Source organism: Mixophyes fleayi, chromosome 3 (genome assembly GCF_038048845.1).
Source record: "Mixophyes fleayi isolate aMixFle1 chromosome 3, aMixFle1.hap1, whole genome shotgun sequence".
NCBI classification, from domain to species: domain Eukaryota; kingdom Metazoa; phylum Chordata; class Amphibia; order Anura; family Limnodynastidae; genus Mixophyes; species Mixophyes fleayi.
Window position 1 is genome coordinate 148,217,075 of NC_134404.1, and position 27,011 is coordinate 148,244,085.

The following is a 27,011-nucleotide window of genomic DNA, read 5'->3' on the forward strand; positions in this document are numbered from 1 at the left end:
ACATGTTGCCTATATAGGCAACAGCTCCACTTTTTAAACCTGCAGCTTAGTAAATATATCCCTGAGGGTCATTTCTCTATATACTCATTCTCCTGGACTTCTCTCCTGCTTTTGACACTGTTGATCACCCTCTTATACACACCCTTTACTCCATTGGGCCTTCGTAACAGTTCTTTCCTGGGTCACTGCCTACCTACTGAACAGTACATTTAGTGTTTCTACCCCTCCGACACATCCTCCACTCCACTCCCACTACCTGTTGGGGACTCGCAAGGTTCTTTTCTTGGCCATTTGCTTTTTTGATCATACCCAAATCTATAGCTCTTCCCCTGATCTCTCCCCTTCTGTACTATCATTCGGCTACCGCCACATGGATGTCCCAACGCTACCTAAGGCTCAACATATCCAAAACTGAGATTATTATCTTCCCTCCTGCCAGAATCACCACCTCCCCTCAAATCTCCCTCACTGTTAATAACGCCACAATCTCCTCAGTCTCCCAAGGGCACTGCCTTGGTGTCACTTCACACCGCCCTCTGCTTTGTTCCGCACATCCAGACTCTCTCCCAGTCCTGTCAATTCCATCTTAAAACCATTGACCCTTTTCTTACTCAATATGCTACCAAAACTGTTATCCATTCTCTCATCATCTCCAGTCTTGATTATTGCAACCTCCTGCTATCTGGCCTTCCCAACACCCATATATCCACACTTCAATCCATCCTAACTGCTGCAAGACTGATCTTCCTCTCTCACTGCTCCACCACTTTGCAAATCCCTACACTGACTCCATGGGTCCTCCAGAATCCAAATCAAATTACACACCCTTACCTACAAAACCCTCAACACCACCACCCCTTCATACATCTCAAATCTCATATCAAAATACTCTACCTCTGACCTGCGCCTTGTCTCGACTCTGGTAACCACCTTTCACTCTCGCCTACAAAATTTCTGCTCCCACTTTCAAATCTTTAAAAACTCATTTTTTTTTTTATAGCCTACCTTTTCTGATACTATTTGCACTAATGCAACCTCATAGCTGTCTCAATCTCCACTCTAAGCCACACTCACTCCTCTTGTTTCAGCTGTGCCCTCTTTCACTTAGAATGTAAGCTCTCTAATGAGCAGGGTCCTCTACCTTTTGTTTTCATGTCTACATTTCTTTTGTCTGCCTTGTGTGTCCTGGTTTTATGCATGCCCTATTTTCCCTACTGTACAGCTCTGCGGAGCACTGTAGCACCTTACAAATCTACGATAATAAATAAATTAGCACTTATTGCTAAAATTTAGATTTTTCTTCCATTTTGTATTTATATATACAAGGTTGTTAATCTTCCTGCCATACAAACATCTTTTATAGCTGTAAGCAAAAACAAATTTACTTTTGGATTACCCATTGTGCTTGATCTTCAATCTCTTGCTTCCCATTTCAAACCCGATGTCCCATGACCTTTGACAGCTGGCTTTCTACATTGTGGTGCCACAGTGAAAAAGTCAAATTGTCTGGTGTGGTGCCCTTGGACAAACTGTTGTGACTTTTTAATTGCCAAATAGCGGAACCCAGAAATCACATTTTCAATTTTGTATGTTGTCAAAAGCAGAGAACCTTTCAAACGAAATCCTATCAAGCCACATTTAAGTGAATGACTGGAAAAAAAACAAAAATACCACTACAGATATAAATTGTATGTAGTGTGAAATATGTAAAATAAGAAAGCACTGTAATGTATTTCAAAGCTACAGACAAAGAAGTCCAATTTGTCAAAGTGGTTTATTTACACAAGATAATAAACAAATATTCCATATTAAGAATACAGACAAGCAAACCTGGAATCTGATCCAAGCCACCCTATGGAGTCCCCGGATCCAAGTGGAATCCTCTTCTATATGTACTGAATGACTAGTGTGTAAAGCAGTTTCTTTTCTTGTGCTTTTTTCTGCACATATTACAGCCCCTATACAGTATGTGCTCACTCTGCACAGGCAAACAATTGTGTGCAATTAAACTTTTGCCCTGCACATTCTGTAGTGACATGTAGGCTTTGGAAATTTTCATTAAAGTGCACCTGAGTTGAGGTTTGTCTAAACATTAGTTAGTATCAAGTTTCAGTTAAATCACCTATTAATAAACTCTGCCTTTAAAAAATATAAGTAATCATACACTTTAATATATTGTTTAATACAGAACTAAAATTTGCAGTTTAAAAGGCTTATAGTTTTGTACTTTGTTTTGGAAAACTTCGTTTTAAGTATACTGACCCACAGGGTACTAATTAGTTTTGGGTAATGTTATTTCCCCATCACCTTCTTAGCATGAGCAGTCACTTGGAGTTATTAACTGACAAAGTGCAAATGTCCGGTAACCCACAGAACCAGACATTTGTTTTCACGTACTAACTTGCATTAAAATTGACCAAAACCAAGTAATCCCCACTATGTGATTACCTTTATATTATTTAGCTAATGCAGCCTTCCGCCAAACAAATAGGATAACAATTACTATACATTGTCACAAGTAGGCATTGATATTTATCACTAATATTTTAAGTAAATGCACTAAATTCTGAGAAATAAGAACAATTAAAGTCCTGCCAAAAGTATTTGAAATTCAGCAGGAAAATCAGTTTAGTATTTATATATGCCACATAAGACCAACCTTAAGGCCTCATACACTGGTGCTGTAAAGCATCCGTACTGAGGGTGCCTCCCAAGTGCTGAGAAAATTAGGGTTCGAAGAAGCCTTTGGCAAATGCTCACTCTGTACACAGAGCACTCGCTGTGATTGCCGGGTTGTCTTTGGACAGAGGCAATGCAACGCTGCCTTGTCCAGCGCCCATGTGTCTAAGACATGACAAATCTTGGAATAAGTGACAGCCTAAATCTCCAGAATTACATCCAGACCAGTTATGTGTTATCCTGACTGTTAAATAATACAACTGATTTAGAGATATACATATATATATATATATATATATATATATATATATATATATATATATATATATATATATATATATATGTATATATATATATATATATATGTATATGTATAAAAAAAAAAAAAAAATCAAATGTTTTCAAGAAATAGAATTAGGTCACTCAAGTTATTTTACAAAATAAACAAACAAGAAACAACCCCAAACTCACATTAGCAGCTCAATGTGAAAAAGAAGTTTGGCACTGTGCACATCACTTAGTCAGTTCAAGGTCCCCAAACATGTACACATTTCATCAGATATAACCTGTATTTCTGTGTAAATTGAATATTAAGAATTTTGCAATGTTTGACTGTCAAAACTGGAATTAACATCCTTTATGAAGAGTTTAATAAACCTGACAATTTCATCGACAGTAGGCAATGTTTAGTGATTTAAATTAATATTGCACATGTATCATGTATGATGTACCCTATTTTTACATAGACGATGCAGCCAAGCATCCCTGTATTTTGTTATATTAAATATGTATTTATCCTCAAATACTATCAATATTTGGGTTTATTCAAATTCAAAACACTGTAAAAACCATATTTGGGCAGCATTTGTTCTGTTGATACACCAAACATGTGATATCATTGTAGAACACTAGGTGGCCTAAGAGCTCATGTAACATTTCTGAAGTAACCCGCACTGCATTATCTTGACAAGAACAAATTCAGCTAAATATGGACTGTTATCTCTGGAAGTGGCTGTATTCCTCTTTCGTTAATTGCACTGCAGTCCCAGATTCCTAGTTCTTCTTCTTGATCTTATAAATACAGTTCTAGAGGACGCTACAACTGCTGAAAGGACTTTTGCTTTTCTTGGTCCTCTGTTTATTTGGCCTTAGATTGATTACATCTCCTCCATTCATAGCATTAGATTTCTGTCCGGAGTGGCTGCCACCAGCTGTGTTAAATACACCTTAATTGAGAAAGATATTGTACAAATTATAGTTTACAAGCATAATTATACAGTTAAACGTAGAAAAAGTAAATACAAAATATATGTTTATTTCTTCATTACTGAGGGAAATCTACTGTAATATAGTTACCACTTGCCACTGCGGCTCGCTTCCCCTCAATGCCCCTCGTCCTGGCCTCGTCATGACGTCCAGGACGTCTGTTCCGCCGCTACCCGGCTGTTGCCAGGGCAACGGTCGGGGCGCTCCTTCAGTCGCTGTACGCGTCCCAGCAGGCAAAACACTGCCGAGCGCGTGACCATCCAATTAGCGCTGCGACCCGCAGGCGCAGTTTTATCAGTTCAACATCTGGATCCCATTATCTGATTATGGAGCTTGCCTCCTTATTGGCTGTTGTCCGTACTTAGGGCTTAGCCTCCCTGACTGCTATAGCGTCCAGTCTGTGCTGTGCTGACCTGCTCTGTATTCTTGTATTGCTGTATTACTGTTGTGATCCTCTGCCTGTACCTTGGAACTTGCCTGCTTGCCTGTGACCCTGGCCTGCCGCTGCGGTGTTGTATAACAAACTTGCACTACGCTAAGGTAAAGGTGGCTGCTAAAGGTGAAGACCTCTGTCATCAAACTGGCAGCCTAACACCACTTCATTCCTTTGCTCATTCTTTTAATATTTCATCACTCTTACAGCTGATCACAGCTTAATTTTTCTCTCTTTTGGTCACAGTTGACACACACACAAACGTTGTTACGATGGCAATGCTATGTCAAAATTGTAGTGTGTCTAATGTGTGTCTAAAGCCCAAGTCACAAGAATGCCCCTAATGATCAAGAAGGATATGGGGGTGGAAGGTACCCCCAATACAACTTACTTAACAATTCTCTGAACGGACTCATTTTGGGCTGACCATACATAAAAATTGTATCAAGAAATAAGCATGCAACCTATTAATTCACCAAGAATGTTTGAAATTAATGAGAATGCAGACTATTCACTAGAATTCAGTGTTCCTAGTGAATCAATAGGCTGCGTTCTCATTAGTGTCCCTGGTTCCTCTCAATATCCTCCTAATGTAATTTCACCACCAGCTATGTTCACTGCACACCATGACACACCAAAATGCCACCTTAGCTATATCAGTTTTAGCTTACATTATAATATAAACTAAAATGTCTTATTATACAAACAAAACCCTAAAAAAAAAAATCTCATACTGAACCTTTGCCTTAATATATTCATATACTTACCAATTTTGTTGCCACTAGTATGCACAACTTCTGTATCTTCAGCAGTCTGTTGTTTTAGCCTTTGTAGATACTTGTCAGCCAAATATTTAAAAACTGAAAGAGAATATTTGGTTAACTGCTGTACAACCAATCTATACTTTAGTATAATTTATTAAGGGTGTTAGTGACCCTGAAATTATAATTTATCAAGATCACTTGATACACGGTGGCTAAGTGATTAGCCCTTCTGCCTTACAGCACTGGGGTCATGAGTTCGATTCCCGACCATGGCCTTATCTGTGTGGAGTTTGTATGTTCTCCCTGTGTTTGCGTGGGTTTCCTCCGGGTGCTACGGTTTCCTCCCACACTCCAAAAACATACTAATAGGTTAATTGGTTGCTATCAAAATTGACCCTAGTCTATCTCTGTCTGTGGAGCTTACAGTCTAAATTCCCTAACATACGCACAATGGGGCAGGGACTGATGTGAATGAGTTCTCTGTACAGCGCTGCAGTTTCAGTGGTGCTATATAAATAAATAGTGATGATGATACTATCAGAACGTTTGATTGCATGGACAACAAATTGGTTAGAATTAAATGAAAAAAAAAAAAGTGACCTCTGGATTGTTATGGACACAATCGGCACATAAGGACATGGAGCAGTATCAGTTAGTTTCCTGTACTTACACGAACATCTGAAAAATTATTAACCTACACATTTGGCAAATTAACTTTTGTTCTTGATTACAGTATAAAAGGCACCCTTTATTTACATGGATTAAAGTGACACTTATTGACATTTTAAGGTCCTGCCGAGAAGCGCTTCCTGAAGTCTTATATACTTTGTGGAAAGAGTGTCTTTGGCATCTGTTAAATAGCCTACATAAATGAAGACACAACATTTTGTGGTATGATAACCATATGATCATGCCCCGTCCTTTCTAGAGTACTGTTGGGAGGACGCCATTATCCTGGCATAATGTCTACCCAAAGCTGAACCATTCGAAAGCACTTGTCAGAGTAAGTTATTTCCCACCAAGTGACTGGTATGATGGCAAATCCACAAGAGATTTAAAATTAAGTAAATTGCTCTCCTTTTACATCCCTGTGGGTGGGATATACTGGTGCTTTATAAATTTGAGTAATAAAATAACTCACCTTCAGTAACATTTAAATCTTCCTTAACAGATGTCCTGTAAAATCGCAGTTTTAACCTTTTAGCAAGACCTTCTGCTTCTTCACTTTAATAAAATAAAAAGGGAGAAAATAAACATCTATGAGTCACTAAAAAAAACAGTACAGGGCTGCATAACAAAATACTTATTAAAAAAAGATTTCAAGAGATAAAGCTCTGTACAGCTTATAGGGAGAAGGCATATAGGTAATATTATAGAAACATTGCAATATATCAAAAGTATTAACAGGAAGGCAGTAGCTTCATCATCATCATCATTTATTTATATAGCGCCAGCAAATTCCGTAGCGCTTTACAATTGGGAACAAACATTAATAAGACAATACTGGGTAATACATACAGACAGAGAGGTAAGAGAACCCTGCTCGAAAGCTTACAATCTATAGGACAATGGGAGTTAGAAACACAAGGGCATGTGCTACATCATTTTGCATAATGGACCAGCCAGACCGCAAAGGTAAAAGTACTGAGTGGGCTGTGTGTGTTGCAATGTTGGTCAGAAAGTTGTTGTCTTGCGTTAGCAGTGTAGAGGATGGTAATAGGGTAATCTAGGGAAATTAAGATGATGGTTGAGGAATATCATAACCTTGTCTGAAGAGGTGGGTTTTCAGTGAACGCTTGAAGGTTTGAAGGCTAGAGGAAAGTCTTACTGTGCGTGGGAGGGAATTCCACAAAGTAGGTGCAGCCCGAAAAAAATCCTGTAACCGAGAATGGGAGGATGTGATGAGAGTGAAGGAGAGACGTAGATGTCGAGTAGGGAGATATTTAGAGACAAGTGAGGAAATGTATGTCGGTGCAATTTTGTTGATGGCCTTGTACGTTAGTAGAAGAATTTTATATTGGATTCGTTGAAATACAGGCAGCCAATGTAGAGACTGACAGAGTGGCTCAGCTGAGGAATAACGGTTTGTAAGGAAAATCAATCTAGCCGCTGCATGCAAAATAGATTGTAGGGGTTCAAGTCTGACTTTGGGAAGACCAGTAAGGAGGAAATTGCAATAGTCGATGCGGGAGATGATGAGTGCGTGAATTGATGTTTTTGCGGTGTCTTGTGTCAGATATGTGCGTATTCTGGAAATGTTCTTTAGGTGTATGTAACGTGATTTAGATATAGAGTTGATGTGGGGAATAAACGACAGTTGTGAATCAAGGATTACACCTAGGCAACGAGCTTGCGGGGTGGGATTTATGGTCATGTTATCAACAGAAATAGAAATGTCAGGCTGGAAGCTTCTGTTGGTGGGTTGGAATATTATTAATTCAGTTTTTGAAAGATTGAGTTGGAGTTGGTGAGAAGACATCCAAGATGAAATGGCAGAAAGAGAGTCAGTAACGCGAGACAACACAGATGGTGAAAGATCAGGAGAGGATAGATAAATTTGTGTATCATCCGCATAGAGATGATACTGAAATCCAAAGGAGCTTATTAGTTTTCCAAGAGAAGTGGTGTAGATAGAGAATAGCAGAGGACCTAGGACTGAGCCTTGTGGAACTCCAACTGATAAAGGAAGCGGAGCAGATGTGGATCCAGAGAAATTAACACTGAAAGAGCGATTAGATAGGTAGGATGAGAACCAGGATAGGGCAGTGCCTTCAAGACCTAGGGATTGTAGCATTTGTATGAGGAGAGAGTGGTCAACAGTGTCAAATGCAACAGAGAAATCCAGGAGAATTAGAAGAGAGTATTTATTATTATTTGCTGTGATCAAATCATTGACAACTTTGGTCAGCGCAGTCTCTGTGGAGTGTTGAGAGCGAAAGCCTGACTGCATGACTGCTTTAAAAATAAATATTCTAGACAAGGGACACTTTGTAATCAGAGAAAGATTTAAAAGTAACACAAGTAAGAACTTTTTAGAGAAAGGGTGATAGATCTTACAGTAAAAGAATAAACACAGGGGAAGGCAAGAATAAAAATTTTATTTAATTTAGCCCTTTTCTCCCAATAGGGCTCAAAAGATAGCCGAACACATCCTGCAGGTCCACCTAGTCTATCAATGTCTCCATGTGTATAAGTAAAATGTTATTTTTAAAAAGGTTCTCCAGTGGGGTGTTCAAGTTTTTGGTTTTATGTGGTAGCAATCTGAAGCATTACTCTTTTTCTTTTTTTTTTTTTTTAAATAAAAGTTTATTTTTATTGTTTTTGTAGAATTACAAAACTTACAAACAAGGTACATACACTATGGTCTATAGTTAACGAACGAAACATACAGATTATGGTTGGACGTTGCTTCATACTGTGATAAGTAACTAAAGCTAGATAATTAACCAACACTGACAACACTGTTTATTTATAGAAACAGTAATACATTCATGACCTGGGGCCTGATTCATTAAGGATCTTAACTTCAGAAACGTCTTATTTCAGTCTCCTGGACCAAACCATGTTACAATGCAAGGGGTGCAAATTAGGATTTTGTTTTGCACATAAGTTAAATACTGACTGTTTTTTCATGTAGCACACAAATATCAACTTTCAATATTTCAGTGTACAAATAAGCTATCAAGTATTTGTGTGCTACATGAAAAAACAGGCATTTAACTTATGTGCAAAACAAAATCCTAATTTGCACCCCTTGCATTGTTACATGGTTTGGTCCAGGAGACTTCAGAAACTTTTTATTTCAGTTAAGATCCTTAATGAATCAGGCCCCTGATCTACATCAATGCAGTGTACTGGGTGCTCAAGATTCTGCACCCGCAGGCACGTCATTGTTTGTGAGACCTACAGCAGAACAAGTGTGGGTCCACCCTTCCCAAATTTGGTCAAATATTAAAACCCAATTTCTCTTGGTGTATATAAGTTTCTCATACTCCACCGTATAATTTACTACAGTTATCCAGTCTCTGAGTTTGGGGGGGAAGGGATGGTTGCACGTTCATTAGGTATTGCCCGATTATCCCTTTTATTACATCCTTCAGTTTTAGTCCTGGGGCTGAGAGTGGGATGGAGATGCAAGTTCTGGTAATGCATATTCTGACCATTCGCCAGTATGTTTGTATCACAGAGCTCTCCCAGAGTAGGTGCCAGAATATTCAAGCCACAAAGTGACATTTAGGACAACGCAGGCTCAGAATTCCCCCAAACCTTAACCAGCCTTGTAGGAATAAGATACACCCTATGTATGATGTAACCATGAATCTGAGGTCATTTCCCACGGCTGCACATTATAGCCTCCCATGCCTTGTCCTGCATGGCTCCTAAATCCACTTGTTGCCTCCATGGGGGTAGTGAAGAAACGTGTTCTTTAATTTGCCAAGACGCAAAGATGCTCAGGATAAAGCAGAGAACAAGGGTGTTGAAACTCAAATAATTTGGCCTAGACCTGAATGAATTGGAAACAATTTTTCTGAATTTCCATGGCACAATCTGGGAAAACTCTTGGTTGTCATGCTTTAGACCATGCTGTCTAACTAATTTGAAATCTGTGTCAGGGTTTTTAGAATATAAAAACATGAAAATGAATATATGAGGCGGGCCTCAAGATTGCAGGCCATGGGGTGAGAGTGGATGCGTTCTCTACACTGCAAACTGTGGGGCAAAAGCATCCCTGCCAAATTCCTGAGTGAGCCATATTTCCAAAATTGCTTCCAGGTTGGACCCTTTCGGGAACATCCACAAATCGAACATTATTTCTGTGTGCGTGGCCTTCAAGGTCTGAGAGCATTTGCTTCCAGGTGTTAATTTACAATATTATATCACTCACCGTTGTCTTACTAAGTTGGGGAGGAGGACGGTTGCAGAGGTAGCCCCCTTCTTACCAATAGAAAACTTGCCTTTGATAAAGATGCTGGTTTGGCAGGAGTTTTCATGCCACTGCCGGTCTTTGAATGGGAAGTAGTAAAGTTTGTACTGGAAGCTAGTTTCACCTCGTGCTGGATGCTCTGGTCTATGGAGGGATGTAGTATGCACTCGCCGGAGGGGAGTCAGAGGGAAATGCCGCACACCACAGAATATTCGCTCACAGGCAACAGCCCCTCTCTGTCTGGAGGCTATGTACATCGGCAGACTGTCAACTGTGCTATCAACTCAGACAAGTAAGGGAAACTGCCAAAAGACTGTCACCAAATCACTTAAAAGCAGGAAAAAAAAGCAGGTTCACTAGCGGGAGAATAGGCAGTGTGCATCACACTTTTACACTCAGGAGGCCATGTCACCACTCATTATTTTTAAGAATTTACCCAACACAACAAAATATTAAATCAGTTTTAGGAGGGAAACCAATATAAAAAAATTGTTTTCATTCTGGGCTTTAATGATTCATTTAACAAAATGATTAAGTTTTGCACCTTAATTTTCCATATCCTCTTGTTTTTACACATCAAGACAAGCAGATAATACAGGGTAAATATTTCTCAAAGATGGTATACAGCAAATTTAGTGACTTACTTCTTAATAACTGTATCGTCAAGCAGGTCAATTTTATTTTGAACAAGAACAGTGGGAATATCTCCAACTTCAGCCATCACCTTCTCTCTCCAGCTGGGCACTGCTTCAAAGGATTCCCGGTCCGTGGTAGAAAATACCAGTACACAAGCTTGGGCACCTATCATTACAGGATTAATGCAATCACTTATACAACATATAAATACAGAAGTCCTTAAATTCACTAAACCAAGACAATGGGACTACCACTGCTTGGAGAATCAGCAATTGATATATACTCAAAATAGGTTTTTGATGCAGCAAAACAAGTGTCAAATAACTGAAAATAACTAGAATCCCGACAGTATGTATGTGTTTGAAATAATATTAACAGGGTTTCTTTTAGCAGTTTGGTGCATTTATACTTATAAGGGACACTGAATATAATACAATACAATACAATACAATATATAAAACACATATACACCGATCAGCCACAACATTAAAACCACCTGCCTAATATTGTGTAGGTCCCCCTCGTGCCACCAAAATAGTTCTGACCTGTCAACCAGGGACTCCACAAGACCTCTGAAGGGGTCCTATGGTATCTGGCACCAAGATGTTAGCAGCAGATCCTTTAAGTCCTGCAAGTTGTGAGGTGGGGCCTCCATGGCTTGGACTTGTTTTTTCCTGCACATCTCAAGTGTTTGATCGGATTGAGATCTGGGGAATGGAGATCAAGTCAACACCTTGAACTCTTTGTCATGTTCCTCAGACCATTCCTGAACATTTTTTGCAGTGTGGCAGGGCACATTATCCTTCTGAAAGAGGCCACTAACATCAGAAAATACCGTTGCATGAAATGTGTACTTGGTCTGCAACAATATTTCGGTAGGTGGCAGATGTCAAAGTAACATCCACATGAATACCAGGGCCCAAGGTCTCCCAGCAAAACATTGCCCAGAGCATCACACTGCTGGTTTGCCCTCTTCCCATAGTGCATCCTTGTGCCATCTCTTCCCCAGGTAAACGCCGCACACGCAACAGACCGTCCACATGATGTAAAAGAAAACTAACACTCATCAGACCAGGGCACCTTCTACCATTGCTCAATGGTCCTGTTCTGGCTTTCTCATGCCCATTGTAAGCACTTTTGGTGGTGGGCAGGGATCAACATGGGCACTTCTGACTGGTATGCAGCAAGCTGTAGTGCATTGTGTGCAAATTTTTCAGCAATTGTGCTACACTAGTTCTTCTGTGGAATTAGACCAAACGAGCTAGCCTTTGCTTCCCACGTGCATCAATGAGCCTTGGGCGCCCATAACCCTATCGCTGGTTTCGAGATTGTCCTTCCCTAGACCACATTTGGTAGGCTATGACCACTGCATGTTGGGAGCACCCCACAAGACCTGCCATTTTGGAGATGTTGTGATCCGGTTGCCTAGCCATTACAATTTGGCCCCTGTCAAAGTCGCTCAGATCCTTATGCTTGCCCATTTCTCTTGTTTCCAACACATCAACTTCAAGAAATGACTGTTAACTTGCTGCCTAATACACCTTGACAGTTGTCATTGTAATGAGATAATCAATTTTAAACACTTCACTTGTCAGTGGTTTTAAAGTTCTGGTTGACCGTTGTGTATATACACACACACACAAAATTTCAAGGGGGGATGGTCCGCACACACCCTAATTTCCAAAATTTAGAGGCACTAAATGAGGCAAGTCACATATCCTAAAATTATAAATTGTTAGTGTAGGTACCCATCTGAAAGAGGTCAATTTGGCGTGATAGATTGGCATCGCCACTTCGATCAAAATGTGCACCTCATGTTTATTCTAGTTGTATTATAAGGTGTATTTTACTGCAGAGTTTAACATATCTGTCTTTAAATTATTTATATATACACACACACACACACACACACACACACACACACACACACACACAAGTTAACCCGTGCATGATACTCATGCATTCTAGAAAATGTTTGTTCCCCGGGGGGATGTTAGGGCAGGGCGATTTAGGCCCCGCCCCCTTTCCGACTTCTGAGGCTGCACAGTATGTGCAGTGTGCAGGTCTGCTCAGCAGTGACAGTGTGCTGCCCGGCTGCTCCGATTGTGTTTAAAACACAATCAGAGCAGCCGGGCAGCACACTGTCACTGCCAAACAGACCTGCACATACTGTGCAGCCGTCGGCAGCAAACCCCTGCTGGGGGGGGGGGGGGGGGGGGCGATTGCCCCGATCGCACCCCCCTGGATCCGCCACTGTACACATGTGTGTTCATGAGGTAAAATTACCTCACGAAAATGAGTTTGACCCCTCAACTCGTCAATAATGTCAGTATACCAAATTTCAGCCCTTTTTGAGGGTTTTTTTCCCACACACACTAAGAATTTAGTAGGTCAGTTAACCCGTGCATGATACTCATGCATTCTAGTCAAATCAAGCTACTTAAGGTGTTAAAGACTCCCCACTGTCACCCCCGGCAACCACCAACCACTCCCAACTGTCACTTCTCCTTCAAGAAATATATATAATTTTTTTTTAAAATCTTTATAAACACTTTTAACAATTAACAAATTAAATTAAATTAAAAACATCTTAGTATATCAAATTTCAGCCCTTTCTGAATTTTTTTTTCCACACACACTAAGAATTTAGTAGGTCAGTGTATAACTCCGCCCAGCAGGTGGCGCTGCAGCTTGGTTTTATTTTTTCCACACACAAACAGACTAACACACGCCACTAGCCATTTATAATTATATATATATATATATATATATACACACACACACAGGATATCGATTTAGGTAATTTCTAACTCAACATATTTTTTTTTCCTAACTCAATAACAAGGCAATTTCCAAGTACAGAATATAAACCGCTCTCTGTTGTTCTAGTTCTTCCAATAACATCAGATCACAATCCATTTATATAGGTCATGCACTTAAGCTGTCTTCTTGCGAGAGGACTATCACACGATTAACATTAATATAAGGATTTTAATTTTCCTTCCAAGCCAAGGCACTAGGTAGGTTTGCCTCCTGTACTTACTTGGTTATGCCCTTGCTAAGGAGCAGCTTGTGCCTAGTACTCAGCTGTGAAGGTTTGTGTGTGGAAAATAAAGGGAAATGTTGATCTTTACATAGAGATTAAAGGTGTTGTATTTGGACGCCCTGGTCCATTGCTGTAGAGATGAATATATCATTATGGATTTCTGGCAAATACTCAGTCTCAGTATTAACTGGGGTATATCCTCCCTGCAGAATGAGACAAATGTGTCCGTTGCTGCATATATACAGGCACCACTATAATAAGTGAACCATGGTATGTATGTACATAGGTTACATAAAGAGGACCAAACAAAAAAAACAAGAAACCACACAACCTCCTTGCCTAAATTAGTAACGGATATGAATTTCTTAAAATTCCTGCCAGTCACCCATTCTGGGTAAAATGTTATTAGACAGATTCTCCTCTCCAATATAACTAATAACACTAGAGTCCACTATATGCGCTCCCTGTCCTTGTGTATCCTCCTATGTTAGGGATAACAGATATCCGGATTTGGTGAATAACATTACATGGTCCCTGTCATAGAATGAAACAGCCCGATCAAACTTAGGTTTCCATTTCTGCTATAAGCGTAGACATATCTACTCTCCAAAGTGCCCTTTTATTTGATTACAGTGCCTCTTCCCATCTTGTTTGATGATCATATAGTTACAGAAACACTCTGTTAGGCTGCTGTGATGTATAAGTAACCAGTTACTTAAACTCCTCAATGAATGCACTGCTGCCCAGAAAATTAGATTTATATATTTTTTTTTTTTTTAAAGTTTGTCTCACCAGACAGCTTCACACAGTCAACAGAAATCATCCACAGCCATATGGAATAACTTAGCTTCATTTCACTTAAAATAAATAAATAACCTCTGCCTTGTACACTGTTCCCGTGGGTTTAACACTAGAATACCAACATTGTTTTCCTTGACAAAACAAGTTTCTTGGTTGGAACAATTATTTTTTGTTTTTGGCTTAAACAGTGGTTTATCGCAGATCATTTTTTGCTATACTAACCCCTGTAATATGCTTTAGTAATTGCATCAAACTCCTCTTGACCAGCAGTGTCCCACAGCATAAGTCGAACATCTTCATCATTTATCCTAAAAGACAAAAATCAAATGCGAATATTAGTCATAGAGGCTCTAATGGTGTACAAAAGCATGCAATCTCTGATCTCAGCTATGTTGCCTGAACATTTCCTGTACCATTATGTTTGATTAGATTGTCACCCATGTTTGCCATTGCCAAATTCAAGAAGGGAATTAACAAGTTTAAACTGACAAGGCACTTTCTGGCTGTGCCGCAGAATTACAGCCTTGCTTTAATGTAAAACAGCTTGTTAGTTTCTCAACACACTGTACCTGGATCTTTATAATATAATACTAATGAAAGCAAAAGTGGCTCAGAAAGACAGTGGTGTTATGTTTGTCTTAAATTTTTCTTGGGTTGAGTGAATACAACTTTTCATGAACATGGTTGGTAGGGGGGTGAAATGTAATGTAAGAATGTAACCAACAATTGTAAATAATTAAGGCCCATAGAAGAAAAATATATTAGGCGATTACTTAAAAAAACAAAACAAAAACACAATTCCTGATTAGGCAGGAGAATGTGCTTATTGAGTAGGTGGTGTCGGTGTTTAGTTTTAAAATATGAATGTATCATTTATTTTTGGATTAAATAGCGCTGAACTATACAGCATCTAAATGTGCTTGTGATCAAACCAACAATGCGCATGTTTAAAGCAGAATTAAACATGACAATTCTAGATGCACCTTTTTAATGTCTTATGCAAATATTAAACTGTAATGTTATCCCTATAATGGCAGCTCTCATAATTGACTATTTTTTTTTAAGTTTAAGAAAATGTTATTGTAAAACACAACAATAAAAAATGGTCTTTAATACCTCCTTTAAAGAGCATAAGGTCATGCTCTAAACGCCAAACACAGTGCTACTGAACTCTACATTCTCTAGGTCATGCGGTCTGGAGGGTGAAGCAGTCTAGACTAGAAGAAGTCTTACCACCTTATCCTGCCTCAACACTATAAAGCTTAGTGAGCTGGAGTAATGCAAAAATGTGTCAACAGAAGCACAATTGTAAATCAAAAACTAGCTACAAAGCCAAGTGACTTCTGAGATGTGCAATGTTTTACTTGCACTTTCCTGACGACTGTCCGAAAAGTGTAGTTATTCTTAGGATTGCTTAGTTTCATTCACAGGATTACGAAAGCAATGTTTTTTTTCTTTGTGGCACGTTTATTCAAAAGCTTATGATTATTTTTGTACTCATCTATTTTAAAAAATATTATATTGTAGCTGTAAGTAGCTCAATGGTACTGTAATACTACATAAATATTCTGCAGTAGTACTCTCATATTACCTACTGGGGCTTTAGTTGTAAGTGAACCCATGAATCCAGCTCTGTGAGGCAGCAATGCTAGCCTTGGTGCCACCGTGCCATGACATGGAGGCAAAACATAATCTAACAAACACAAAAAATAATATGCCATATTGGTTTATAATGGAGATGTCAGCTCAGGAGTAACATGGATAGCTTAACAACCTGCACAAAGACTATTCAAGTAAAGATGGGAGCAGGAGTGTAGTGAAGGTGAGACATGTTGATGGTAGGGGGTTCAGTTGCTAGGATGACACATACAGTGTAAGGTTATCAGAACAGTCTTCCATCTCCTGGATGCTCGGGTTTGGCATATGGTGGACTGGGTTGATATATTGGTGGAAGGGATATGGGAGAACCCAGCGGTTATTGCTACTAGTAACAAAGTTAATAGTAAACCGATAAGCCTCAGAAATCAGGTCAGGGAATTAGGCTGTGAACTTACCGCAAAGACCCCCAATGTAGTATTGTCTGAAGCACTACCTGTGCCACATGCTACACCTGAAAGACAGCGGGATGTTAATAGTTGTTGAAGTTGGGGTTTGGATTTTCAGAGAACAGGGCCGATTTCTCTCTCGACTACAGACTCTACACTAGGGAGAGGCTACAGATCAATGGGGTGGGGGGGGTACGGCTATAAATAGAAGCTTGCCCAGAGTTTGGACTAAGAACTGGCAGGTGAAGATGGAAGACGTAAGCAATATAGCGTACATGTAGAACAGGCCGTATAGAATCGGGGAGAGGGTGGGGGTAGGAATTAGAAAAGGAGATGAGGAGTGTAAAATAAAATAGCAGACCTATAGCAACTAATGCTAGAGGGTATATTTACTAAACTGAGGGGCTGAAAAAGTGGAGATGTTACCTATAGCAACCAGACTCCAGTTATCATATATTTAGTACATTCTACAAAATGACAGCCGTTGGTTGCTATAGGCAACATTTCCACTTTTTCCAAACCTGCAGTTTAGTAAATATACCCCAAGGTGTCTTTCAAACAAAATAGCTGCGATGCAATTAATGGCGTTAGAACAAAGTTATTATACAGTGAGCTTAATAGAGACTTGGCTGAATTAAAATCATGACTGGACCCTGAATTTGGAAGGATAGAACCTGGAAAGATAAGAAAGGGGTAGGGTTTTGTCTACATGTAGAAGACCTGCACAGCGGAATGATATCTGAAGAGTATGACAATAAATTCTCATGGAGAAAAAGTACTCACTGGGGTTTGTGAAAAAACACCTAGCATAAATGATTGTATGGAATATTACATATTGAAATGGAAGAATAGGAAAATGTGATCCTCCTAATGGATGATTTTAGCTAATGAAATTATGAATTTATGAATTTAGCAATGAAAATAGCGCAGGCTCTGGCAAAGAAAGTCAATTTTAATCTATTTTATGTGAGAGGATCTCGAGGAATAGTGATCACAACATGGTAATATTTTACTTGAGGTTCAATGGAACATTCTGTAAAGGAGCTACAAAAATGGAATTTGCTCTCAATTTCTGAGAGAAGCATTAAAGAAGAATGAAAAATATTTGCATTAACTACTGTTGCAAGTAAATATCATATAGCAACAACGTTTAGTGGCATAAAAAGAATTGCTAAAGAAAGCAAGAGCAATCCCAACATGTTCTCTTTCCCAAGTATATAAATTAGAAAGAAAAAAAAAAAAAAAAAAAAAGAACTGACACCTGACACACCAAACCTTTAAGAAAAATGATTGTAGTAGCTTAAAATGAAGCTGATCTTTTATTGTTTTTGTCTGTATTCACAAAGGTGGAAAAAAAGCCAAGATATAGGGTGTGCATACCATAAAATGTTACTTGTCAACATTTGCAAATGGGTACACATTCCTAGAGTAAATTCATGAACAGAATCTAAAGATGGATTGGATGCCTCTCTTTCAAGAAATGATATATCTAGCTTTATTAATTACCGGACATCATGGGGTGATTGAACTAGGACATTTACCATGTCGCAACTTTTGGGGTTCAGAAAGAACCCCCCCATAGATTATTTTGCCCTCCTCCGAATCAACACAATTATAAGCTATGAAAGGTTGCACATGAAGGACCATTCTCTTTATTTTCCCAAGCTAACTATGTAATTATCTAACATTTGCTTTAGGTAAGACAGATTTCCACAAATTGATCACCTGTTGCAAGTGCCGTTTCACCTCCAGTAGGGCTACAATCTAAACTGGGTGAGCACAGCAGACTGGAGACGGCCTAACTATACCAACAGTTGGAACACGCAGTTCATACCTGACTGCAGTTTTCCCCAAGGTGCTTTAGGGCAATTCCAAAAATAAGTTCAGAAATTCTGTTCATTTCTAAGCATTTCAAAATAGAGTTAGTTATGCACAATGGAAGTAATGTTGGATCTGAGAAACAGACACATTTCTGTTTTGGACCTTTTTATTTGCAAATATATGTTACTTAATTACGTCAATGGTTACCAGAGCATGGCTAGAGAAGGAACTGTGCTGCAGACCAAACTTTATGTTTATCTTCTGAACTGTCAGGTGAGAGACAGAATGTGATAGACTCCTATCTAAACATAGTGGGCAGCAACCCTGCAGACCTGGGCACTCGGGGCACATTTCATTTCTCAAATTAAAGCTTTTTTGGTCTAGGGTGTAAACTTTTATATTTGTAGAAAAACAGCTTATATTTTCTATGGTACATCACTACTATATATATTTTAACATCCAACATTCTGTACCGATATTTTATGCATATATTTATTTTACTTTAATAAGGAAATAAAGAAAGAGGAAAAAATGTCAAAATTACTAATACATACTCAAGTTGCCTTTCCAAGAAGTCTACTCCAATTGTTTTCTTGTAATCCTTTGTAAATATCCCCTTGCAGTATCTCTGAATCATACTTGATTTCCCAACGGCACCATTTCCAACCACCACCACCTTAATGGCCACCTCCATATCCTCTTCCAACATTCTGCTTGTCTGATGTAATCTGTGCTGTAGGAAATCGGCTTTGTTCAGTCTGCAAACATTACACAGAAAGTTTAACCTCTTACAGTTTAGAGAAGACAAACATAATGCAATATACTAAATTAAATCAAGTTAAAATGGAAGATAACATTCAATTTATATTAATATTGTTTGTATTTAATTAAAGTTAACAGTATAGGCAGAGTTTGGCACAATCAACATTTATTCATATAGCGTCAGCAAATTCCGTAGCGCTTTACATTTTGGAACAAGCACAGTAATAAAACAATACTGGGCAAGACAGACAAAAAGATAAGAGACTTGCAAGCTTACAATCTATAGGACAATGGGAGTATGCTACATATCGCATATAGGTTCAGTCAGATGGCAAAGGTAAAAAGTGCTTAGTGGGCAATATAATCCAATCACACAGCAATGTTGGCCAAAGGGTTGTTGTCTTATGTGAACTGTGTAAGGGTGGTAATAAGGTATCCTAGGGAGATTCAGATGGTGGTTGAGGAATATTATAAGCTTGCCACCTGATTTTGCCACCTACTTCAAGGCCAAAAATCGACACCATTCAACAAGATATTTCCTCATGTCAAATTCCACACATTCGCTCCTCTTTTTTCAGCTGTGCACTCTTTCACTTAGAATGAAAACTCTGTAATGAGCAGGGTCCTCCGCACCCTTTGTTTTCATGTCTGCATTTATTTCATCTACCTTGTATATCCCTGTTTTACAGTCTACATTTTAATTCCAAACATACAAATTGATTATAAACAGTAGGTAACATGTAAGGTGTCCTTGGCCGGAGCACCTAGATCTTGAGCCAGTATTTTCCTACAGTACAAATAAGGCCTTTTAGGAGCTTCTGTAGCTTAAACATCAGGGTGTATGTATCTCAAATAGGGTAGTCAGGTATGAATGTGCACACACAGTTAGATCACAGAGATTGTTTAATTGTATTTTCTGTCTGCTAACAATCAGATGTAGATCCAAATTGGTAGTCATTTTGAATCTACAACTATTGGCGATAATTTATTCTAACACTACTATATTACAAACAGTAAGAGTTTAGAGGGCTCTGCTTGTGACAGCTTATAATTCAAAGGACTATGTTCCATCTCTGTCTATGATTTGGCATAAACAATAGACAAGGATCCTTCTATTTTCACATGCTTCTTAATAGCAGTTATTTTAAGTAGTACTGCATGGGTGGAAGCGTAAGTCCATAAGCTGATGAAAAGCCAGTAAACTGACATTATTCCAGTACTACATAACATTTGCTAGAGCAACATACAAGAAGTCTATAGATATAAAGGGCTTTAACACAAAACAGTTAACTAAAAACAAAGAAATACACTTAATCATCTATGTATTGTGAGTCAGGCAGACAATCTGCAGAAAGAATTATTGGCCCAAGTCTAATACCACTTTCATACTGCCGCCCCTGCAATATCCCGGGTTTTTGCAGGGTCTCAGAGCGTCCCAGCTCAGAAACACCATTCATACTGCACCTCGGACCCGGGAATTTCCCGGGTTGACTCCATTCATACTGCACAAGTCTGTGCCCTGGCAATTTGTGGGAGTCATCACCAGAGCACTTTTCAATGGCTGAAAAAAGGTGATGTCATTCAAAGGTGACTGGTTTGTTGACGCATAAAGATGATGCAAAAGTGGGTGGTGATTGTTTACCACATTACTTTTCATCATGGCCGACGACTCACTTTTGTGTAGCCCAGAGTTCATGTTTACTAGTGTGTTTTTGCTGTTTTATGCAGCAAATGAGAGTTTGCTGCAGCTGCTGACACTGTGCCCTCTTGCACAGTCCCAGTTCAGGAGGAGGAAGGCGAAGTTTATGGCACAACAGAAGAAAACTCGGTGTCTGTATATGCGCAGAAGGAGAGCTTTTCTCAGGGCCAGCATTGCCTCAATTTTGAGATTCAGTGCTGCCAGTAACCGAACCATGCGTGCCAGAGAGCGTAGCCACGGAGAAGCTTTCTGGTCTACTGTGGAAGCGTTTGAGGAACAGCAGTGGATGCAACACTTCTGAATGTCACGTGGGAAATTTAACTATGTGCTGGACCTTATTACCCCAGCACTTTCCAGGAAGGCCACTAACTTTGGGAAACCTATTCCACCATGTAGGCGCCTTTCTATTGTGTTGTGGTGGTATGCTACCCCTGGAGAATACCGGACAATCTCCTGCTTGTTTGGAGTGGGGATATCCACGGTATGCACTCTAGTGCATGAAGTCACCACGGCATTGCTGGAAGCCCTGTATCATCGCTTCATCTCCTTACCGCAAGGTCAGCGCCTGGATGATACAATTGCAGGATTCCTGAAGCGTGGGTTTCCACAGTGTGCTGGAGCCATAGACGGGACACACATCCCCATCATTGCCCCCACAGACAACCATGCGGATTACTACAACCGCAAAGGCTGGCCCACAATTATTGGTAAGCATTTTTTATGGGGTTTTTTATGTGACTGTGCCATGTGTAATGCGTATTGTAAAACATTGCTATATGTATTTTTTTATGTCAGTTTCACAGATGTTTTCATCGACTGGCCTGGACGTTCCCATGACGCCAGAGTTCTAGAAAATTCAGACCTTTACCAAATTGCCGGCCTTACCTCAATATCATAATCACACAAGAGGGCATGTCACTGTCCCCGACCAATTCTGCACCATTCACTGGAATACGCTACAGTACTGTGAACATTGCAATGATCTGACTGGCTGAAAATTGAATGAGATCCATAATAGGAACGATTTTACGCCTAGATACAATAAGGTACTGACCACAGTAAAATGCTCCAACCATTGCCGAGTGGAATAGAGAGGAGCACTTACCTTGCCATATGTATACCAACTATTTCTGTACCTTGGTCCAGCAGATACTCGGGCATTAAAAGATCTGTCTTCTGTGACCTTTGCTACATGTATCTGGTAGGAGTACCTGCACTCTATATCATGTATTGTTTTTACCTTGGATTTTAACATTTTATTATAATAAAGTGGTTTGTACATGTTTGACAAATTACACTAGATTTTTTCTTTCAAATTGACTATGTTTTCATTCACAGTTCACCATTTGTTTATATGGAGATAGACAGCGCTTGATCTCACTTCATTTGTTTGTTGCGCACTTTAGAGAGGCTAGTACACTGATTGAAGCAAGCAGCCAGAGAACATGGCCCAGATCTATCACAATCCATACAGGTGAGCAGCAAGACCACATGAAGAAGCGTTAATTTCGCCACTTCCTCAGAGAATGGGGAGGGGCGGAAAGTGTTCTGGCAACAGCTTTGATCTTCAAACACCAAATGTAAATGCAAGAGTTGTGCATTTCTCAGAAGATGGCCAAACATAACACTACATTCCCTATTGACTAGATGAGGGCGCTCCTAGTTTTTCCACAGTGTATTTACATTTGCATGAATTGGACAATTAGGACTGAACTGAATTGGTAAAGCATATTAATCCACTATTGGCAGCATAGTAACAAAGAGATAAGGTTTCTATGCACTACCAAAATATGAAATGTTATTCTGCACACACAACTTAATTTCACAGCATATTTTCATGTATTAATGTAAGTGAGATCTGCTCTCTGTTAAATGAAATATATACGCTTTCAAAAGCCTCTGGCCAAATTTTGAAAGTAAAAAAAAAACAAAAAAACAAAAACCTATGGACTAATGGTCTTACATTACAAACTATGTTTAATCTAGCATCGCCTAATAGATGTGAGTATACAGTCATACAAAATAAGAATTACTTTTAAAATAAATGTATTGTTTCAAATAAAATAGCTATTTAATTGAAACATTTTATAATTACTTTTATAAGATAAGTAAGCATGGAGCAGATCAGGACACAGAGTAGTGTAAAGTAGGTAAACAACATAGCTTAATGTACCTATAATAATACAATCAGCTGATATGATAATTCTGTAGACTGTATAGCTCAATATTTCAAAAAATACATGCAAAGCTTTCAGATCTACTTGCTTTGCAGGATATAATAATCATGAGTGCAGCATTGACATAAAATTGAATATTCTAATTATTTTAAATCTACCAAATTAAAAAGTACATTGCTAATGCTATATAAATATGCCATTAATGCCCTGTGAACCAAAGGCACGAAGCTTAAAATCATTCACATTAGTTCGGAAAGAACATAACTGTACAGCCATAGACGATTCTTGGGATGTTTCACATTCATTAGCAAAATATTTTGGTTGGAAACATATGTTCAGGGCGTTGGCAAAGAACACTTCAGTATTTCCAATCTGCTGAAATGAAATAGAAATCTGAAAATGTGTGCTGAAAAGGAAAGCAAATACAGATCTCTTATAGAACAGGATATTAAAAAAACATTTTCCCAGTATTAACTAGTTATGTATCATAAGGTAAACAGAGTAATCATACATAACATGGTATCTATTCACATGCAGCAAAGACACCTAAAACAGGCTGAAATTTAGGTGTGTACACAATGGCAGATCAATGCTCTCCAGGTTGCACTAACATTTATCAAGATAACAATGACAGATTTGTATGTCTTCCCTGTAAGGGGTGTTGGGTGGAGATGGCTGCAAAGCAGTTGCCATGGTAAGGTCAGTTTATTTAGCCAAGGGCTGAAACAAAAACAAAGTGTAACAGACATTGACCCAAGCCATCCTCATGATACCCATCAATCACCGCAGGAGTGATTTTTACCAGGAAATTAAGTTACACCTTCAGCTATAACTGATCATGGAGACAATGTGTAAGAGCTCAACAACTTTTAGCACCCATGGTTTGACAAGCTTTTGTTTCTGACTTGTCATACAATTACATGTTCTAATAGAGTGCTTTAAAAAGAAAAAGGCTTAAGTTAAACAAAAATATTACTTAAGTTTAATAAAAATGTGTCTGTAGTGATCTTCTTGGCAAAACTAAAATATGGGCATTACCATGTATGAAAAATACAGGGTATGACCTACTAACAATGTGAAATCTGTAACCCATAGGAACTAGACATTTGCCTGCATTATATAACATGAACTACTGTAAATCAATCAGCCCTTACTTGTCCAGATGTTTTGTTTTTTTACCCCTTCATGACAACACCATTTTTCACAAATATGCCATGAGTTGGTTAATGTAGGGAAATCTATGTTATCACTTAGTCTTCCCCAAGGAATTTTATTCCCTCAGAGACACAAGGGCTTTCTTTTTGAAGATATATCTATATTATATCCATCCATCTATCTATAATACATACACAAAATTCCTTTCAAAAGGTTATTACAGAAAACTCATTAAGTTGAATTCATCGTCTTATTCACAATACAAAGCTAAATGGGACAATTTTTGGGCAAACATCTGTGTGGATCCATATTTGGAAAAAATTGCAATATTATCTCATAAACCTCAACGGAACTGCTTGTACCGGTTAGTGATAATGGGCCCGATTCATTAAGGCAAGAACTTTCTTACTGAAGTCTCCTGGACAAAACCATGTTAAAATGAAAGGGGTGAAAATTAGTTTTCCATTTTGCACATAAGTTAAATACTGCCTGTTTTTTCATGTAGCACACAAATATCAACTTTAAATTTCAGTGAACAAATACACTATCAAGTATTTTCACCCCTTTCATTTTAACATGGTTTTGTCCAGGAGACTTCAGTAAGAAATTTCTTGCCCAAGTTCCTTAATGAATCAGGTCCAACGGGTTTATTTGTAGCAGGCCAACTAACTGCAGAATCCCTTACTTTATGAAAATGAGCACTGGCTCTCAAGTGGATGATTATTTTATGCGGCATGTTTGCAATAGTGAAGTCAGGAAGGAAAGGGAACCATTATGTTCTTTTTACATATAGTGTTAAAACTATTCTATCTACATACAAGATCAGTGATCGAACATCTCAAACAATATCTGGAAGTCTATTACTCATAAATATGTCTGGTGAAAGACACCAGTCTACACAGATACATGCCTGTTATACTTTACCAAACAGGTGCAAAGTCGTGTCTAGCATCACCTCCCATTAAGTGCTAGATACACGCGCTTCAATCTATTTATTAACCACTATGTTCTACTTCGCAAAAAAATCATAGTAAATGCATTAATAGCAATAACTTTCATATAGGAAAGTGTGGTATGTACAGTAGCTTCATTGTGACCATGCACAACGCAGAGAAACGCCTACATTTGTCTTGCCGTAATCTCACAAATTGTACAGAAAAAAAAAAGGAGAGACTGGCATACCAGCTACACAACCAACAGAAATGATGCCCATGACACTGATCATATGATCAATTTCTTTACATGATGTAGTCATATCAAGCTCAAATTCATGCAAAAAGATGACAGCTGAAGCCAAAATTATACATTTTGGGCACTTAGTTAAATGACCCTCTAAACTTTAAAAAGAAAAAATATATATTACTACCCATATGCCTCCTACTCATCCAGAATGTAGATCTATTGGGTTAAGCAATGCATGCAATAAAAAGTATTCAATATTACTTAAGTATTCACAATTTAGAATAGATTAAGAAAAAGCAACATATTCTTCTATTCCTCACAAAAAAAGCGGATACAGTTACAATGTAAGCTATTTAAATAACATTACACCAATATATAAGATTGGTCCAAAACAGCACGATGGCTAAGTGGTTAGCACTTCTGCCTCACAGCACTGTGGTCATGAGTTCAATTCCCGACCATGGTCTTGATCTGTGTGGAGTTTGTATGTTCTCCCAGTGTTTCCAAAAACATACTGGTAGGTTAATTGGCTGCTTTCAAATTGACCATAGTCTCTCCCTCTGTGTCTGTCCCCCTCTCTGTGTCTGTCCCCCTCTCTGTGTCTGTCCCCCTCTCTGTGTCTGTGTGTATGTATGTTAGGGAATTTAGACTGTAAGCTCCAATGGGACAGGGACTGATGTGAATGAGTTCTCTGTACAGCGCTGTGGAATTAGTGGCGCTATATAAATAAATGGTGATGATGATAACAGATAAAAGAAAAACTATTTTAAACTCAAAATATATAGGTTTATTAGATAGGAACCTCCATGTATGCAAAATAAATTAAATGCACACCCATAAGCTAAACCAACTGTTCGCATTACAGTAATACAAATTGCTCGGTAAAATATAACTGTATTAGCAGAGACAATAGTCTTAACCAGGTTAGCTTCTAGAACAGTGTTAACGTATTGTAAAACGTACTATATATACACACACACACAAGATGAGGAGAAACAACAAATCCTGCAGCAACAGACAGTCCTAGAAGTCGCGGCAGATATACAGAATAGTGATGAGAGGACCATCCGGGGAGTTGTCAGGGTGATACCGGCTGTCACTGGGAGGGATGTGCTATATACACGACACCGTACAGAGCTACTAACACCTCGGGGTATGGAAGCCGCTCCCACCCGGACCACACAGCTCATACAACCCACAGGCCGGGGCGCTGACTGACCCACAGATAGCGGATGAGAGGATGGAGCGGTACCACCGGGCAGGTACACACTGACGGATGGGGCGTATAACTATGGCCACACACTCACATAACCAGACAGACAGAGAACCAGCTCCTCACCTGCTTCCGGCGGCGGTCACCAGGGTATAGCTGCCACGCTCTGCGCCGCACGGTTGCCAGGTGCCCGGGGAACGCGGGGAGAACTAGTCAGAGAAACACAGATAACAAGACCAGAGCAGTCGAGCAACAAAAATCGATTCAAGGCTTCACCTTCATCATGGTGCGGCATACAATGCCTGAGAGGGAGGAGCTTTACGTTGCTTGGCTACGAGTGAATGGAAACAGTAATGAACTGAGTTGTGTATCAGTTGGCGCTGAAACTTAGCGCGTCTGTGGCGTCAC

General features: G+C 39.1%; 1 protein-coding gene across 3 annotated transcripts; it reads right to left on the reverse strand.

The window, feature by feature from the left end:
* Positions 1-3,066: 3,066 nt before the first annotated feature.
* Positions 3,067-26,978, reverse strand: RAB23 (RAB23, member RAS oncogene family). Of its 3 annotated transcripts, none has more exons than XM_075202559.1 (7): positions 26,880-26,978; positions 18,970-19,173; positions 14,772-14,857; positions 10,711-10,867; positions 6,284-6,366; positions 5,146-5,238; positions 3,067-3,905 (listed from the first exon to the last, which is right to left on the reverse strand). In XM_075202559.1, exons 2-7 carry the CDS (start codon positions 19,122-19,124, stop codon positions 3,766-3,768), a joined length of 714 nt encoding a protein of 237 aa, XP_075058660.1. In that variant the 5' UTR covers positions 19,125-19,173; positions 26,880-26,978; the 3' UTR covers positions 3,067-3,765. The 3 variants fall into 3 exon arrangements, with proteins under 3 accessions (XP_075058660.1, XP_075058659.1, XP_075058661.1); XM_075202558.1 differs by lacking the exon at positions 26,880-26,978 and adding an exon at positions 26,730-26,873; XM_075202560.1 differs by lacking the exon at positions 26,880-26,978 and adding an exon at positions 26,610-26,679.
* Between the last annotated feature and the right edge of the window lie 33 nt (positions 26,979-27,011).